Below are 16,158 nucleotides of genomic sequence, written 5' to 3'. Positions count from 1 at the left end.
AAACCTTCCGATTGCACCTTGTAGCATCGAATTGTGTAATTTATAAATACGATGATGAACTTGGAGTTTTTTGAAGACGCAGTATTTATTAAAGAGGCTGTCTTTGGGGATGATACGGCGTGTAGTCCAGTAGAAAGTGACCGATGCTTCAGAGGCGCTGTGAAGGAGAAAGTCTTTGTCATAAGATAAAATCTGTCAGAGCATTTCTTAGCCAGTCGAGTAACTACCAACCTTTGAAGAAAATCCTGCATCATAGAGTTAGTTACTTAATAGAATAATTACAAAATAGTTTAATCAATAAAATGTCTGGCTACAGGGTGGACGCCCGAGGGCAGGCGTGGTTCGATTCCCGGTGTGTGCAGCAATTATCCCTTCTCTTTTAAGTCAACACCGACGTTAGACCCAATCAGTTTCCTTTCCGTTGGGTACAGATCTTTTCCTTAGAGTAAAGCAGCCACAGCGGGAAACTGATCACATAACTCTGTCCAACGCCGCCGAAGTACAGAATGCGTGAAGATTTACATTGACGTCAGCTACACGCTTTTATGGAGCACTGCTTGGGCGCTTCATCTTATGTAGTTAAAAACTAGTAAAATATCCATTCTACTTAGGCCTTATCTGTAATCATAAGGTTTGAGGCATTAAAATAAAAGTGTCACGCTGTCTACTGGAAATATACTTCCTATTATCCAAAATTATGAGTCCTATCTTTAACAAACTACGCTTTTAACATTTTATTTAATGCCCTCATTTACTAATCTTAAAATATGCCCCAGACTGTTATTTCAGTTCCCATAGCAAACCTGTAGCTGTCTTTATCATCACTTTACAGTCACATAAATTTTAATTCTTCAACAAAAAATGGCTAATTTTCATGCTATTAAGTCCGAAAATATGACTCGTGAACATCATCTAGAATTTTACTTTGCCCAATGGGTTGAGTTAAATGTTTATTTTATAATAATCTAATTAATTGCCTTTGCACTTGTCTTTATATGAGTTAATTAATTTCTGTAGCACGAATGTAAAACGCAGGAGAGAATTGCAGGCTCCTGTTTCAACAACTGCTGTAGTTTATGAGGAAAAACGAATTTTAAACATAGGTCAAAGGTTAACGTTTTTGTTTAAAAAACTTGGCTGACGCCTGTTTAATTAAGAAAGCTTTGGATGATTTACGCATAAAAATAAGAACGAGCTGTCATTCAGCAGATTCACTCGTAGTCGTGTTTTCTGTCTGTCCAGATTTTATTTTCTAAATTACGGAATGAATATCTATTAAATTTGGAGGCATAAATTAAAACTGTTGGGCGATATTAATTTTAATATTTACAATATGACCGCTACTGTGCATGATATTGAAATGACGCAATATCTAGTTTCACAACACAAACTCATCATAGAAAGAGTTGACATATTATCATATGTCAACTCTTTCTATCTTCTTAAGATCTATAACTCTTATTTGAATCAACTTTCGATATCCATTACGTTTTACATAACACATAAACATAATATCTGAATCTCCAATGTGATATATGTGTCGAAAATCTGAACATCGAAGGTATTCAGATTTGTAAAACAGAAAAGAATGTATCTGGACATCATAGGTTTTCAGTGGCGTACAACTTAACACCCGTGTCGCAAGAAAGACAGATTATGTTTCTTTGTTTGCAGACACGGGCTGGTGGCTTCCGTTAGCTCACACCGTTGATTTGACCCTGAGGAGGGAGGGCTTCGTGGTCCGTCATCTTGTCATACTACCCGATATCTCGATGTCCGTTGAAAGACTAACTGCTAAGTTAGAGCCGCTGAAAACCTCGCCTTGTAGGGGTAAGTAAGCTTCTAACATTCTTTGATAATTAGATAATCCTTGTCTCTTATTCCGAACATACAACTGCATTTGATATCTTATAGACCATTTCAGAAAACCTGCTAATTAAACCAAAATATTTCATGCTGTTCCCATATTGTCATTTTTCATTCACCTCAAATGTTACCCAGACGAAGGCTGCACATTTCTCGAGACTTCCAGCTGCATAATGGATTCTGATATGTTGTACATTGAATGGCGTTTCGGTTTTGTCTCACGACACAAGTTTGCTAGGCCGTCATGTTCGTATTGCTGATGGCTGGTAGTTAAATTGACAAGACCATTTGGCCTTCAGCGACACGCTGTTTGTCAGGCAAACTGGTCAATAACTAACAGTGCAAATGGGATGGTAACCAACCTCCTCCATGTATACTAACTATAGGCTGTCACTCCATTTGAAAATCAATGGCAGTCGGAAAACTTTGCTGCTACGTGAGCAATCTGTCCTGAACTCTTCCAAATTGTGTTCAGGTAACCTGTCATGTCTGTTACAAGTCATTAGGGCACTCCATTCTAGTCCAGCGGTTGCCTGAGGATAACGCCCTTTTACCCAACTTCTAGCTCTGACAATTTCTCTCATTTCAATTCTGTCAATTTTAAGGTAACGAGAATTGCATTTAAATATTCTTCATGAGTTTAACGAGACTCCTTTGAGCAAAGTGTATGAATGCGTCGCGTAATGACGTCATTGAGACTCGGAAATAAATTTAAACATGTTGAATGTATACTGAGTTTAACTTAACCATTTAAAGCCCACTGGTAATTATATATACCACCTGTTTTAACAAAGAGTAACTCTGCATTTTGTATTTGTGAGTTTTGTGTGACTCTCAGTGCAAACAGGGAGTATTTCTTTTCCAACATTAACCAGATCGTCTTCGAAATGGAGAAGTGTTGTTTTCTTTGAGGTACGGATCAGATTCTTAACTCGAGCTTCGGCCTTACGTCTTTACTTCCAACCTTTACGAAACCTACCTTTACTAGAAGAACGAGTGGGAACTGTCTGGGAACCTTCGTAGCAGAAATTTTGCGTAAATCTCCTCCCCCACGGTTAAATGTAGTGGCTATCTCTACTACCCCAGTTTATATTGTTCCTCTTTATGGCTTCAAAGGGTTGATAAAGAAATATTTGTTTACGTCAGATATAAAAGGAGGTGGGAAGACTATGTGGACAGACAAAGGCAAATGGTGGAGAGCTTGAAATTATAAACCTCATGTCCGAATAAAAAGATAAAGTCACAAGGGGAGGAGATAGAAATGACTTTGAGGCTGGTAAAGACACAAGTTGCTTAAATTTGTGCTTCAGTCTAAGGCTCGCTGGACTTGAATATAAAGATTGGAGCCCTCCAGCCTATTAAAATTACTCATAGCATGAGTTAGTAATTTTATAAAATAATTACTAATGAATGCTAATGATGTGTTTGACGTAATTTTACCTTATAAAATTGAAATTGTGTATGGATGTTCGCTTATATGTCGAGGTAGAATAAACCATTTCATCCCCCAAGATTGGCATACTTATGCCCTGAAGTCAAGGGGAGATTTTAGAAAGGTCGAAACTCTGAAGTTCGAATTCCATGAAGAGGGGTTTCTGTAACTCGGAAACTAAGAACGAAACAGCTTTCTCGCCAGCGTGTCTGTTGCGGGTGTTAGAGAGTATGTATCCATGGGTCAGTAAGAGAAACGGCAGGCAGGCAGGTCTATTGATGGGAGAGACTGAGCCAGATGACCTGGAAAACTTGTATACACCCTGTGGAGACTCGCTGCTACCTTCTATACTAATATGGACACCGTGTTCCTGTGGCAGACTTGCGTTCAGAACACCGGTGACAAAGACTCGACGACCATTGCAAAAACGCGCGCGCTCTTACGCACAAAGAATGAAAACTGTACAAGATGCAGAATGTGTTTTCATCCGCGAAGATCCTTGACGAAGTACAAGAGGAGGATAAGGAAAATTATAAGCTCGAGAAAAGTAGACGATACAGGATACAAGATACGGGACAGAGAAAAATATAATCAGGAGCGTTAAAATTTGTATTTTTGCCTTATATTGTTATGGGGGTGAAAATTTTATACATATTTATCGAAGAACCTCGGTGGGAAGACTTAGGGACCACAGGAGCAGTTTGGACGATAATATTAAAGAAGGTGATGGAGTGAATTCAATTGGTTCACGATAGGGAGTAATAATATGCTCTATAGTAATCACTTTATGCATTAAACGGTTGTAAAGCAACAAAATAGCAGTCTTCCCGTAGTTATAGGACACAGACAGCAATGTCTGAGCTGTCATTCGTTACTAATTTACACCAATAATACCAAACGTCCTGTGAAGATCGCGCGCCAATGGGTTCTGTTTTTCTGACCGATACTGACCAATATGACGTCAAGTGCTGCAGCAGATTTTATAAAGCTTTTGACAAAACATTTTTTATCCGTGACGTAGGTCTGTTTCTTTGTGGAATCATCGAACACCAAACGGATATCCCTTCCCTCTGTGTTTAATAAAGAGCTCAAAAGGTAAAAAGAAATTGTGCGTATTGGTAAACTAAATCTTCCTTTCCGAAATGAAACTCTGTATTACCTTTACAAAAAAAGAAGTACGTCCAAGTAACTGATTACATAGAGCAGAATCTTTCAGAAGCAAACAGTCTACAGCTGTCCAATAAATTCTCCGCCTTTTGTGGAACCAAACATTCTATTAGCGTGTGTTTAGAAGAATTCCCCACTGGCACTTATCCTGAGATAGATAAATCGAACCCACGCCATTACTGTTTATTTTTAAGACTTATTTTAATGATATCCTGTATCTATGTCTAGGTATTTCAAGTAGTGTATCTTCAGATTTTATGACTTAAATTATCTCCCCTTTAATTTATGGCTAAGTAGTGATTTTTGGTAAAGAACATACATTATAAAACTTATATTTATTATCTTATAAGTACTGGAAAATACTTATTAAACTCCTCGATGGGTATTGGTTTCGCTGTGAACAGGCACTTCAACGACTGTTTCATAGTTTGATTGTTCATATCAAAGTTGACCGTCGAGTCATATGAAAACTTCTTAATGTGCCTTGCGTACAACATTAGTTCAGATCATTCGCCAAGCCCTTACTGTGAAAATAAATATCTCAGTAGAAGAAATGTAACACCTGATGAATCTGCCGTGCTGTGTCGCGTGGTCTCGTTGTGAGATCAGCAAGAATAACTAGTAACCATGGCAACGTAGCTTTTCATTTACTTTCCAAGAATCTCAAGCAGGAGTTCCATAGAATACCTCGAAGGTAGTATTAAATTTAATCGTGGAACTTTCAACTAAGGTAGCAATAACGTGACCCCTAGAGCAGCGGTTTTTAAACTGTGGTACCGGTGCCCCTTGGGATACCAGAGATGCATTACAGGGGTAAATCCCCTTTCATATACTAGCTTACAGAATTAATTAAACGCTAGCTTTGACCAATCCTATAGTTTATGTACTTATCGCATTTAAATTTGCTGTAACCAAGCTGTACTGTGTACTTAGTTTTCTATAAAAAAATTCAAATGTAAGTTGTGTATTTTCCATGTCTTTTTTCATGGGGTACGAGACTTGACTTAATCAGGGGTACAAGGCACAAAAAGTTTGAGAACCCTTGTCCGAGGGGTGGGGACAAGAGGACTCGATACTGTAATGTGGGTATCAATCTATGCTTTAGGATATTCGAGTTCTTTGATAGATGTTGTTAAAACTTGACATTTGGAACTTCTAAAGGATGTATAGAATATCCATGTTAGTTTTAATTGAAGTCGCTGATTCTGGGGAAAGCCACCAGCGTGTTAATATAAAGTAAACTAGTGCCAACGAAAACGTTATCTAGCCTCTTCTTGTTCTGTTTGTTGCCTACTGATGTGAGTTTTTTCTATGTTGTTCCCACAGCGATCATTCTCTGTCTTCCACTTCTGGGCTCAGCGCTAACAGACAATCTTCTCTTAGCCATCAGTTCGCTTAGGTTGGCTCATCTGCCGAACACCACTCTGATCGCTGTTCACTTGACATCGGTCACACCATTCCTTCCTGTCCCTCCAACAAGCTCAGAATCATCCTCCATCCACGAGCCCACCATGATCGCACCAACTACGCACACTTCAAGTCCTGAAGGCTACACATATCTCCAAAACCCTCGACATAACGCGAGGCTTTCTCATAAACACTCTTCTACGCAACTGCCTAAAGTAGCTCAAACATCTCACGAAACTTTCACTTCATCAGACTTCCTGTCGACCTCAGAACACACAGGTACCAGTCCAAGTTATATCAGAATCGATATCACCTCCAGAGCGACTCAAACACGGAGACTTTCGAGATCGATACCTGGTAGTGGTACCAAGAACATCTTGGGACCCTCCGGGGATACAAGCACCAGGTGGATGAGATATTTACCAGCGGAAGCTATGAGTCAGGCGACCAAGAGGGCCATGTTGGTGTTAACTGTGACAGGCAGTGCTGTTAGTGTGGAGGAACTCTTCAGCCAAGGTCCCTCTGCAGGCAACTTTAGTCGGCATCCAGAGGTGAGTGCATCAGCCTGTGCGTGTTCCTGACAGGCCAATATTCTATCTTCATGCCACGTAATCCTATAGTATTTTTGGTAAGTTAACTGCATACGCGTATGGAAGATATATATTATGGAATGATTTAGTGAAGGTAGAACTTTATAACTTGCACTATTCGCGAAATAGCATTACGGATATCAGATCAAGGATAATGAGATGGGTGGAACGCGTAGCATGCATGGAATAGATGAGAATTATATACAACTTTTTAGTCTAAACATATGGAGGAAAATTATCTCTTGGCAGACGTGAGCTGGGCGTAGATGGGTATAATATTAAAGTGTACGCTCGTATTAAAATATGTGAGTACGATAAAAACAATGAATTTCTTTAACAACTAATTGCCTATTATTTTTTATAAAATGATCCTCTACCACTGAACTCGTTATACTGATGTACTGGACATGGGCGTTTTTGTAGGATGAATGGGAACTATGGCAACAAGTGAAGGAAGCTTTGAAGGTACTGTTGAGTACAAGAAACAGGAAACATCAACACAGTTCCGCGGTACAGCACGATAGCGGCTGTTCTGATGATGGCTGTGCTTACCGCTTTGTACTGCTGGACTGGTTCGAGGAGCTGATAAACGCGACGGCAACGAGCAACATGGTTGTGGGGAAATGGCGACCGCTTCTGCAGATTGAAGCAAGTAAGAGGCAAGAAGCCAATAAGACGAGAAATGGGTCTCGACTCCTCTTGGTTCCGCTGATTCCACTGTTGAAAGACTGGGCCAGAATAAAAAAAGAAGGCGTTACGTGTGAATTTGGAGATGATGACAGTTGTGTGGATTCTGAGCAGACAGGTAAGAACCTGAGAGACAGACCTCTTTGTAGATCCAGTTGGCCACTGCCCTATTCTTTCGTGTGAATACTTCATAATAATCAATTGCAACTCAAAATGGATGAGATGGGTGGGGCATGTAACACTGTGCTTCCAACTTTCTGGTCGGGAGGCCTGAAGGGAAGAGAATACTCCACCGAACAAGAGAACACGAGGCATAGATAAAATAATATAAAATGGATCTTTGGGAAATAGGAAAAGTTGGAGAATCTTGCATATTCATGTCCAGGATTTCTATAATTAGAACCGAGTTTTGTACGAACAGTACAACATAGATGTGTCCCATTGCAGGAGGTTCAGAGCTGATACTGAGAGGAGCGCACATAGCAGCGATCGTCATCTGTTCAGCTCTTTGCGCTGCCGTCCTCGTCATCGCTGGAGCCGTTGCTAGGTAACAGATTTTTGTTAATAGTTTACACGATTTAAACAATGAAATTCGATCCACAATTACGTGAGGGATATAAAGCCATTTATTGGGTGTGAAGGAAACTATACAAATGTAAACATGCCCTGCTGATTGCATGGAGCGCGGTAATGAAATCCACGGATCTCTCTGACATGATAAACTCCATTCGAAACTGTCACAGCTGATTATGATTTACTAGTGAAAACGAGTTCATTTGTTTAGAAATAAAGAGGACGTGTGTGCCTATTTACAAGAGGTATTCAGTTTTCAGTTTCTTTGGTGCCAGAGGAAAAGAACGCAGAAAACTGAGCGTTTGATATACGACGGTAGTTCAAAACATTGTCGCAAATCCTCCATACGGATTTCGATTTATTTAATATTGGATTTCCCACAGAAATATTATTTTTCCTTCTTCATCCGTGAATATTAATCTGTATCTTTAAATTGTTTAATGTTTTCTGTACTGGTATGCTCTGTACGCTTTGAGGCAGCAGCGTCGAGGTAGTTTAAACATCGGTTTAAAGTTGAAACATAGGAACGTTTAGGACATGTAGAAAGAAACTCTTTTGCACTGGCTTGTTGTGGGTCCCCCAGCAGCCGTTTATGTACGAGGTAACTAATTTTTTTATTCCATAAAGGCGGAAGATAATTTTTTTAACAGCTTTCATATAGTTTGTTAGTATGTTAATTGGTCACTTGAATTTACCTTTTTATTTTACTTTCGTGTGCCTTCGTTGTCTAGTACTTAACGCCATTCTCTTCATGTGTAGAAAGCCCCCTGTTTGTTCTGCAGTATTTGTGTATTTACAGAGAATGAAACGAGCTTCTCACGTGTTATCCACGGACGATGTGCGCATAATAAAGCAAATCCAGCCGTTTAAGCGGAAGGGTTGTCTTCTCTGAGAGACGGTTAAAGTGGGAACTATCACACTGAACAAACTAAAGCACTTCTAGGTGTAAAGGACACTGCAATTTATTGCCGTGGAATTAAAATGAGCAAGCAGAACACAGTGGCTTCACGATCTTTGAGATATCAGCACCAGGATCACGATTTCGAAGGCATTTCCGCTCTTGCGTTGTTTTACCGTGTTATCGAGTGCAGGAACTGTTGTCGATAAAGATCGATCCACAGTTCGACGAGTCGTGTTCATACCCAGAGTTTAACAGGTGAAATTAAATAGAAAATTCCATGGAAATAAAAGAGTAGGAGAGTTTTCTTTCTTCTCATAAGTCCAATTAATCTTATTAGGATCTTTCCTTGTGTCTGCCATCCAGATGTGGCAGATTTCGATGCCGTTGGTGGTATGAGTCAGTAGAAACAAATTCATGGCAGTATCATGTTTGAATATAAACGAATTAGAATTAGTATCTCCTGGCTGTTGTATTATTTTGAATTACATATTCCCCCATCCTTAGTGTATTTGTTGGGGGTAAATTATATATTTTTAATTTGAAAACACGGTATTACAGAAATAGGATTTCATATAGCAGGAAACGTCCAGTTATTATTATTTGTAATCCCATTTATTTTTCTTTATGCTTTATAGTTAAAAATCGTTTCTTTTTCCCACTATTTCTTATTAACATTTTGGTCTTCATGCATATAAAATAGAACTTTCTCGAACTTCCCCCGTGTTAAAAGTCGCCGTCTCTTTATTCTGTTAACATCTATAATACAACAGAAGCTAGACTTATTAATCATCTCGTTAGCGTTAAAAGGTCGTTCTTTCCACTCTCGTAGTAAATTTGCTGCCCCCAGTGGTTGAACGTAGCACCTTAAGCCGTTCAGCTCTATAATTGCGTCATAAAATACTGCACGAAGTTAGGTTAAAGTTGTGTATTTATTCCATATTTTCTTATGAGTTGTACGCATAAATATTTTAATACTGAAAAACCGTATAAAATAATATGAGAAGACTGGGAAAAGGATTTTTATAAGTCTGTTTATTACTGGAACATGACCTGAACTTTCAGTATCACAGTTTCTGTAGCCACAGGTGTAAATATAGTCGCGGGGCTATAAATATGTCGTTATGATGGATCATTCAGCCGGTCGCGTGGTCTGCGCTTGGAATTCCGGCCAGTAAATCTGTTTTGCTACCTCTGTCGCTCCAAATGGGGTTTGTGATGTCTTAAAAAATAAACGATACGGATATGGTTTTAAATGAATCTGTTTTTATAAATATTCATAGTGCAAACTGGCTGAAGATGTCAGGAGCACAGATATTTATGGAGAGTTTTCCAATATTTGAAACGTCTGTCTCTGTACATCTCAGAAATTTAGGAAGAAATAATGAACTGTTGCAGCTAACATCTTGTGAACACTAATATCATCAGCCACAGCTTCAATTTCTACACATAATTTAGTTGTTTGAGGAGTGTTCCTTAGAAGTACTTTAACAAGTCTCCATAATTTTATTATATCTTCCGTAGTTGTGTACTGTGAGTATCGTATTTACGAAAGTATAGCTTATTTTAAAACATAACGTTTACCTTTGAAGACTCTGTAAATAGAATTAACTGTAAACAGATGTTTTATATAAGATGGACCATTTTTGAGAAAATTGATACGCAACTATTTTAACTTTCCACAAACGTTTCAATTGACCCATGTACATCACAGTTAAACTGCATTCTTCGGCTTCAAACTCGAAGTTAAATCGAAATTCGTTCAGCATTTTCGAATATGAAATAAGCGGACGAACAGAACAGACCCGTTCTCCCAATTATGAGTTTTTTCATGCGGACTGTGTAAATTATGCATTCAATACGCATACAGTTCAACTGTTATTTGAAAAATGAATAATGGCATTAATGCGTTTAACGAAAATATTGTTACAAAATTTGTTGACTGTATCTGCGTCTTTGTGTAATATGTTTTGAAATTCGCGTTGATAAAACCCCGCATATCGTACTCAGACGATTTCTCTCGTAGTACCTCTGGATGGTTAATGTCTTCCCAACTCCTGTACCGGACTGTTTTCACGGGACAGAGGGACAGACGAATGAAAGAAAGAGAAGTCTAGCATTGCCGTTCCTGTGTCATGGCTCACGCGTTTTCTCCGTTGATAAACTGAGCACTGCCTATCCTATCTTCATAGACATGATGATATGGGTTCTTGCAGGAAGCAACTCCTGAAGAAGAGGATGTCCAAAGGGCCGTACAAAATTCTCCTCACGCCATCTGACTTCGTGTTTCCTCACGTCGCTGATTCTCTTAGGGTAAGTAAACACTGACTGTCTGATCTCACTCACAGGTATCTGCAGACTCTCTTGGAACACTTCGGCACACGGGAGAGGGCATCAGTTTTTATCATTATTCAAGGTCACAACAAAATTATAAAACTTTGCAACACGAACAGGAGTCCAGGCTTTTGAAGATAGCACAGAACCCGCAGCGTAGCAAAGCCAGCAACGCTCTACTGTAGACTAAGGGCCGCGCAGTAAGGGGTCCCTTCGTGGTCTTGAAGCATGCATTTTTGTGGTACTTTCTATAGGACAAGAACTAAAGTGAACGATATCTATTCCATATGCACACACCAGGTAGTTCCTCACATGTCTTTTACAGACAAGCATGCAGACGCGTGTATGCATACCTGTATGTGTTAGACGCGTGTATTTTCGTATAATTTACGAACTTACGTATTTACTAATGCCAGAAGTGTATTGTCTCAGATATGCGTGGATGAAATGTGAGTCCCGAATGGTAAAAATGATGTAACACGTTCTATGTAAATTCCCACAAAACGCAACACGAAACATTTTCTTTACAGGTTGACGAAGGCATTGAAGCAATGCTGTGTTGTTGGTTACAACAGCTGCAGGAATTTGGTGGACCAGAAGTCGATAAGCCTGATCTACTTAAGGGTTCTATAGGTTCCTTAAGGTCTCACCCGCAGGCTAAAAGCGCTGGCAGTACAACTAGCCTGGCTAGAAACCTTATGATGGACCCAAAAGCAAGATACAATGTAAGTGCCTTCGGAAGCAAACCAAAGATAACAATTGACTGTAGTTTATATAAGTAAGTTTAAACCCAGTGCGCAATGTCGCGGCTGCCGGTCTCTGGCGATGTCGGTGACTTTAATCACGTCTGCACTTTATCGAAGCTAATCCCTTAGTCACTTCAGTTCATGCAGGTTACAGTCAGAAAGATACTTTGTTCTATGATCAGTTCCTAACAGGTTAGTGACATTCACACATTGTGTTTCGTAAGTCTGGGGCCATAGAAGAACTCTTGTTATTTTCCAAATAAGGAAACATGTAAAGAAGGAAAAGTTGTTGCCAGTTACGTGTTTCCAGGCCCAGTTTTTGGAAATTTTTACGTAGGACGAGCTGTTACCGCTCTACAGCCTTGCATTATCAGTAGTCAATATTTACATCGATGTTGAGATATATCGATCTTAAAAATAATCACCAACACTTGTATAATTAAATTCTAAATTATTTGTCAAAACAAACTCCCCTGTTCAACATTTCGTAGTAGGCGTGTTTTTCGGTGTTGGGGTAACATCCCTCTCCAAACTCCCAAGTTGCAAGAGACGCCTTCCTTGTTCGGTACCTTTACAGCTACCCTGCGTTCTCATTGCAAACGGATCGAGTCGATAGCATGAAGAGGTGATAGCATCGTTGAGCTGGTTCAGTCACGCAGAATTTTCCGTAGAACAGAATTCCATTCAGATACGGAGTTTCGTAAGCGGTCGTCCTGTTCTCATCTGCGCCAATTGATTTTACGTCGCTGTGTATGAAGAAGTCGGACAGAAAAGTTCTTACGTAAACCCATGTTTCAGCCGTACACATTTCAGTAATGATTTCGTTTCAGGGGGATTTGGTGCAACTGAAGGAAATCCCTGTTCAGGGAGCGTTCGAACTGAAGAGCAAGGCCATGGATGTGCTCGTTACGGTAAGCATGATTACCAAACTTGTAAGAAACTGTGTCAGCAAGCGAACTAACTCACTCCGTGGGGCAGAGCCCATTTTGAGGAGCTTGAAGTCAATAAATTACCCACTCTGTATGAGACCTAAATGTTCATAACCATGTTTGCAACAGCCCGACACTGGACCCTGTTCGGAGGCAGTTAAATCCAGTCCACGCTCTCAAATCCAGTTTAATTAAGACAAAGTTTAAACTTGTCTATGGAAGTAAAGGTGATGTATTCAAATTTTCAAGACAGTGAGTTTTGTACTTAATGTTCGTAAAAGTCTCCATATTCAGTGTCAAAACATGGGTGGAAATTTATGTGCAAGTGGCTTACACGTTTTTAATTGTTTTATTAAATATAAAGTGCGTATAGTTCGTTAAATGAACGCCATGTAGAATAGTTGTTCAATGTTTTCTGCTTAATGATAAGTATAATTTGCATTGGACAGTGTACAAATCTGTCTACGATGAATCGAGTTTGAGAAAATCAGTAAACCTTAATATCATCCTTATGCAGCGATAAAGTCATTCTTCTTTTGAGTTGTTTGCATCCATTTAAACGAAGAAGTTTAAGATGGACAGGAAAAATCTATTACTTTCAGAGAGGATATTACAGGAGTAAGGTCAGAAACCCGAAAAACTGCCCTGAATTCGAATCTCGGTACAGACTTTGGGTTTAGGGATACTTTTTTCTACAACATTCAACGATACGTGACCCTCGAGCAGATATACGTGATACATAGAAACCCACAACTAGATCCCCGATGATTTTTCAAATTTCGACACAAGATGCCGTCTTCTGCGCAGATGAACCTAGCAATATCACATGACTCGACGCTAACAAATCGACTCCGAAAAGGACGCCATATTTAGCACATCAGATCAGATCTAAAATTTAGCCAGAAGCTCCTGATCGATATTCTTTTATCCGGGGGTGAAACGGCCGGAGCGTGAACAGTGATTTTGGTCTCTCTTGCATAAGCCATAGACATCCAAGGTCCATTCACTATTATCCTGAAGATTGAGGAAGCAGTTTCTTCCCAAACGTTACTAATAATCTACAGACCTACGCGGTGTCAGAATCCACAACACCGCATTTCTTTAATATCACCGTCGTTGAAGTACAAATCTCAGTTAATGGAATTGTATTTTTGTACATTTTAATCTTTAGGATTTTAGGTGGGGCAAGGTAAGATGAAAGTTTCTGAACCGAATGGTATTAACTGTAAGCATTCCCGAGATTTAAACTGCTCTGACACCGGTGAATGAGAAGGATAACTATTGCTGTGTCTGCTGGACCACGCAAGAATTCGTTTCAGTATTTCAAGTCGTGGGGGAGAGTTTCCATATCCGAGAGGTAAGCGACAGAACTAAATCTCTCCTGCTAACGCGGCTCTGAAACCAGTAGCTTGGAAATCCCATCGCCGAACGGAACGTTAATGGATATCATGCAGTGTTATGAAGAGGCACTTTGATTTTTACGGAAAAGAAAAGTATGCTGGAGCGGCCTAGTTCATCCCTTGATCTGTTTTTTTCTGTTTTATTTTAAAACGAGGAGGTGATCCCACCACTGTCCTTGCTAAAAGAACCGATATTTCTTTAGAACTCCTTGAGTTTTGTTAATACTCACGCATTTTGTCTTTTATATTAGCTGTTTTGTCTCAACGTCTTGAGATCTTGGTCGAGCTTCATTTTATTTGTGTACTTTATAGCAGACTCTGGCAGAATCAAAAATTAAAACAACTCACGTCACATCTTTATAGCGAGGTGGAACAGTGAAGGCGTTCCTCAAGTCTATTTGTGTCAGATGTCTAAATTGTAGAAGCTGAAAGAAGAAACAAACTGAAGAAGATATTCAGTAATTGACTGCAGTTATTTGAACGTCCAATGATTTTGCTGTAATAGGAATCACAGGGCAAGGAATAGTGAAACTTGTATTTGTGGAAGGAATTCGTTCCTGCATTAAATTAAAGTTCGGGGCCTGTAGCACTCATTGGTAAGAATAAAAAATACGTACAGAAATGTGTTCGTAAGCCTAAAGGGAAGATGACGCCCACAAGACTTGGCTTGGATTGAAGGATAATACTAAAATGGATCTAAAGACAATGGGGTGGGCGGGTGTGGATTGGATTCATGTGGATTAGAATACGGGCCGATGGCGGCCTCCTTTGGTCCCGGTAATGAACCTTTGATTTCCATAAATTGCGGAATATTTGACTACCTGAGCAGCTATCAACTTCTTAAGGACGATTCTGCTTCATTGAGTTTGTGTTAAATGGAAACTTTTCTTAACAGAAATATTAAATTATAATCAGATTTTACTGTTGTTATATTCTTAAGGTTTAGGTCTATGTATGCTGCAAATGAGAACTCTTTTCTTGAACTGAAGGACCCCCTCCAAGTCTAGAGCGTAGGTTGTCTTAGAGTTCTTTGCAGAGGTTCAAGCAATATGCTGATGCAATGATAGAAGTAATTTGTTACTGCATCTTGCTTCTTGTGGATTCGACGCCATGTTTGGTTCATCTCGGAGAAATATGAAGTACTGCCCTCTATAACAAGGAAACTGGTTCTGTCAGAAAATACGCGGGTCGTCCCACCAAGAGAATTATTGACAGTAGCTTGTTAGCAAGATGCAGGACAAAATCACGATAAGAAGAGAACTAATGAAGGTTTTGAGTATGTGACAAGGATCATATATTTTGTAATGGCAGAAACAAATCAAGAAAAAGTTTACCAAGAACTCCAGAGAAAATTAAATTTGGAAAAGGCTTGCTGCTATCAGGTTTATGATATTTTGTCTTCCTGTCTCCTGTCTAAGAACCTGCGGAACAAAATATAACAAAAACTGTAGCTGTATCTATTGTTTCTTTGGGTGTAAATCTTTGCCTCTTTCCATAGAGAAAGAACGTAGATTGACGGTGTTTTAAGAACAGATACGGAGGAAAATAACTCAAATTGGTCCCATTGTCAAGTAACAGGGAAATGTAGACCGTTGCTTGATAGAGAAATTCGTATTTTGAAGGAGAGTAGTCATCATACGATGTTCACAGAACTTCTTGTTATTTAGACGTGTAGTGAACATTTATGGTTGTTAATATATATTTTTATTATTACAAATTTAATCATTGTCATTCCCGATCGGAATAATAAATTTTATTGAATAAATCACTGAGAAAACATGCTTGTTTATAAGATAGGTGATTCTTCAGACCCCTAAAGTGTACCACGCCAATTCTTTGTATGCAGGTACACGGGTTGCGACACGAGAACCTGAACGTAATGATCGGATGTCTGACGGACGCCAATCGACCAGCACTGGTCCTGGAGTGGTGCAGTCGGGGATCGCTCGAGGACGTTCTGGTTCAGGACGAGATCAAGTTGGACTGGTCCTTCCGTCTGTCGCTCCTTACAGACCTCGTGCGGGTGAGTAAGAGCATTATTGATAATGCTTTGGGGCTGGGTTAGGTTAAAGTTCAGCCCTAAATACGGAGACAATATATTCCACCGAAACATCACTGGCTATAACGCT

General features: G+C 39.5%; 1 protein-coding gene across 10 annotated transcripts in view; it reads left to right on the top strand.

The window, feature by feature from the left end:
• The window catches only part of LOC110831967 (retinal guanylyl cyclase 2), a 117,604-nt gene that overhangs the window by 81,830 nt on the left and 19,616 nt on the right, over positions 1-16,158 (top strand). For 9 of the 10 annotated variants that reach the window (XM_022068532.2, XM_022068536.2, XM_022068533.2 and 6 more), the window contains 8 exons: positions 1,675-1,830; positions 5,792-6,423; positions 6,886-7,267; positions 7,597-7,696; positions 10,837-10,933; positions 11,485-11,679; positions 12,531-12,611; positions 15,876-16,052. In XM_022068532.2, the coding sequence (XP_021924224.1) occupies positions 1,675-1,830; positions 5,792-6,423; positions 6,886-7,267; positions 7,597-7,696; positions 10,837-10,933; positions 11,485-11,679; positions 12,531-12,611; positions 15,876-16,052 (1,820 nt within the window). The remainder of the gene's footprint in view (positions 1-1,674; positions 1,831-5,791; positions 6,424-6,885; positions 7,268-7,596; positions 7,697-10,836; positions 10,934-11,484; positions 11,680-12,530; positions 12,612-15,875; positions 16,053-16,158) is intronic. The other variant, XM_022068539.2, reaches the window with a different exon arrangement.

Source organism: Zootermopsis nevadensis, unplaced genomic scaffold, assembly GCF_977971745.1.
Source record: "Zootermopsis nevadensis isolate Lab colony 2312 unplaced genomic scaffold, Znev_1.0 Znev_ptg000024l, whole genome shotgun sequence".
Classification (NCBI taxonomy): Eukaryota; Metazoa; Arthropoda; class Insecta; order Blattodea; family Termopsidae; genus Zootermopsis; species Zootermopsis nevadensis.
Note: the sequence above shows the minus strand (reverse complement) of the source record. Positions and strands in the feature narration are given on the sequence as shown.